The sequence below is a fragment of the Crocuta crocuta genome, unplaced genomic scaffold (genome assembly GCF_008692635.1).
Source record: "Crocuta crocuta isolate KB4526 unplaced genomic scaffold, BGI_CrCroc_1.0 scaffold3, whole genome shotgun sequence".
NCBI classification, from domain to species: domain Eukaryota; kingdom Metazoa; phylum Chordata; class Mammalia; order Carnivora; family Hyaenidae; genus Crocuta; species Crocuta crocuta.
The window spans coordinates 7,945,010-7,947,075 of NW_027529934.1; the positions used below are offsets into that span (position 1 = coordinate 7,945,010).

The window sequence follows — 2,066 nt, forward strand, 5'->3', positions numbered from 1 at the left end:
CCCCTGGTGCTGTCCATACCACCCACCAATCCCATCAACATCTTTTTCTCAGACTCCTTTCTCCTCATCTCTTCAGCAATGAGAAGTTCAAGGGCAGGAGATGTACCAGCAGATGGAGACTAACTGCTCTCCTTCATGGCCATTACCTTCACTGGGGACCAAAAAGGCTACAGTGCACTGTCTGAGTGAACACACAAGGAGGAAGATGGGTGGACAATGTGCCAGGCATTCTAGGCCCTGTCTCAGGAAGAGCTCCTTGAAAGGAGAAGAGCCTGGTCCTCTTTCTCTGACTGTTCCACTTCCCGCAGCAATTTGTAGAGGGGTCCTACAGTGCCCCTGTGACATGGAGTTTCTTTGGATCCCACCAGCTTCAAGCTGGGACGGTAACAACAATGCCACAAGGAAGAGATTCCATAGATTCCCAGCAGACACAAAGCATTGATCATCACATGCCAACAGAAGAAGGTGGTGATAAACATGATGTCACTGATGTCATCATCCTGCCATGGGTAGCCAGTGACTGGTCTGTACAGAATAAAGCCTCCCTGTATCAGCCAGGAGCCCATCATCAGGAACAGAAAAGTCTCAATTAGCAAGAGGTGAAATGTGTCAGGAGTCCACAGCTGTATGGTCAATACCAGCATCAACAGGAACACCACCACGATGAGCAGATAATGAATCTGAAGCTCTATCCCTGTTGAGTCCTGGACATGTGACGACAACAACAACAGGAGCACATAGAGGGTCAGGACCAAGGTACCTTTCTCTAGGACCACACACCTCTGAGGTAGCAAGTTTTTGCTCGTGACATCTACACAGCTGTTGAAGGTGAGGAGGATGAACATAGTGAGGTGCTGCCACTCTTTGGGGTACATAAATCTTGGTGGGTACTTCTTGTCCATCAACACCATCCCATCATCAAGACAGAATGCTACATAAATCGTTAAGATGGATCCCACCAACATCTTCAGCAAACCTTTGTAGGATATTTTCCACAGCCTGTCCCATATTCCCTTATTCCTAGGAGGGCATGAAGGACAGAGGAGAGAGTCATTGACTATCATGGCCTTAAAGATCACTGTGGCCTGATGCAGTCCATAAGAGAAAAGATATAGCCCTGGGTATACATGACCTATGAACTTTCCCATGAAATTACAGATCTGTCTTACTAAGGAGTGAGGACGAAACTCAGGACCTCTCTGCTCTCCTCTCTGTTGAGGGCCCTTCAAGTTGTAGGCTACATATACAGAGCTAACTTCTTCCTCTTTTTATTATCTCTCTCTGCCCACTGCTCCCAGAAAGAATTCAAAGTTCAGGACAAGAGCCTACACTTTTGGTGATATGGGTCTCGTTGTTCCATTTCATTCTAGTACACTGGGAACAAACTGATTTCTGCCAAAAAAAAAAAAAAAAAAGGAAGATGAATATTCCCCAGTATGCACCTGTGAGAATGTGCACTCTCATGAGCTTTGTGTTTGGGCCTTTGAGATGCTTCTGGTCACACTGTCCCTTTTTCCCATGGCCTGCTTTCTTCTGCTCCTGTCCAGTGCTTAGAGAAGCAGTAGAGTGGTGCATGAACTAGAGATTATCTACAAAAGGCCTGGGTTACTCACAAATATTTGTGTATCTTTTAAGAACCCTTACTCACATCTTTGACCATATATTGAAAGAAAATATATTCTTCCTGAACATAAACATTTATAAACATTTGGGGATGTACTCACATAAACACATACTAAGTATGTACCTGGCCACTTCATTTTTTCTGTAACAGATTTGGGGAACCCTCACCTGCCCCCAAATCACTCTGTACTAGATAGTAGATAAACTTGAAAAACCACTTTTTGAGATCAGTTTGGGGATTTTAAGGTGTAATTTGTTGTTAAATGCAAATGTGTTCAGACATAGATTCAGGGAGCTATTTATATTTAGTGTGAATTAGTTCATCGACTTTATTTTCTAATTACATTTGCTATGTATCTAATACTTATAAGTAGAAAAAGTCTTAGGCAGTAGATGATAGCCAGCTGCACCTGAGGTAATACATCCAGGGCAAGTGTCTTCAT

At 43.7% G+C, this 2,066-nt stretch overlaps 1 protein-coding gene across 1 annotated transcript; it reads right to left on the reverse strand.

Moving 5' to 3' along the window:
• Positions 1–242: 242 nt before the first annotated feature.
• LOC144230801 (transmembrane epididymal protein 1-like) lies at positions 243–1,148 on the reverse strand. Its single transcript, XM_077763116.1, has one exon. The coding sequence runs from the start codon at positions 1,146–1,148 to the stop codon at positions 243–245; it is 906 nt and encodes a 301-aa protein (XP_077619242.1).
• Between the last annotated feature and the right edge of the window lie 918 nt (positions 1,149–2,066).

Excerpts from the sequence above, each read along its gene's own strand:
- LOC144230801 (XM_077763116.1), bottom strand. The coding sequence starts at position 1,148 with ATGGGAAAGTTCATAGGTCATGTATACCCAGGGCTATATCTTTTCTCT.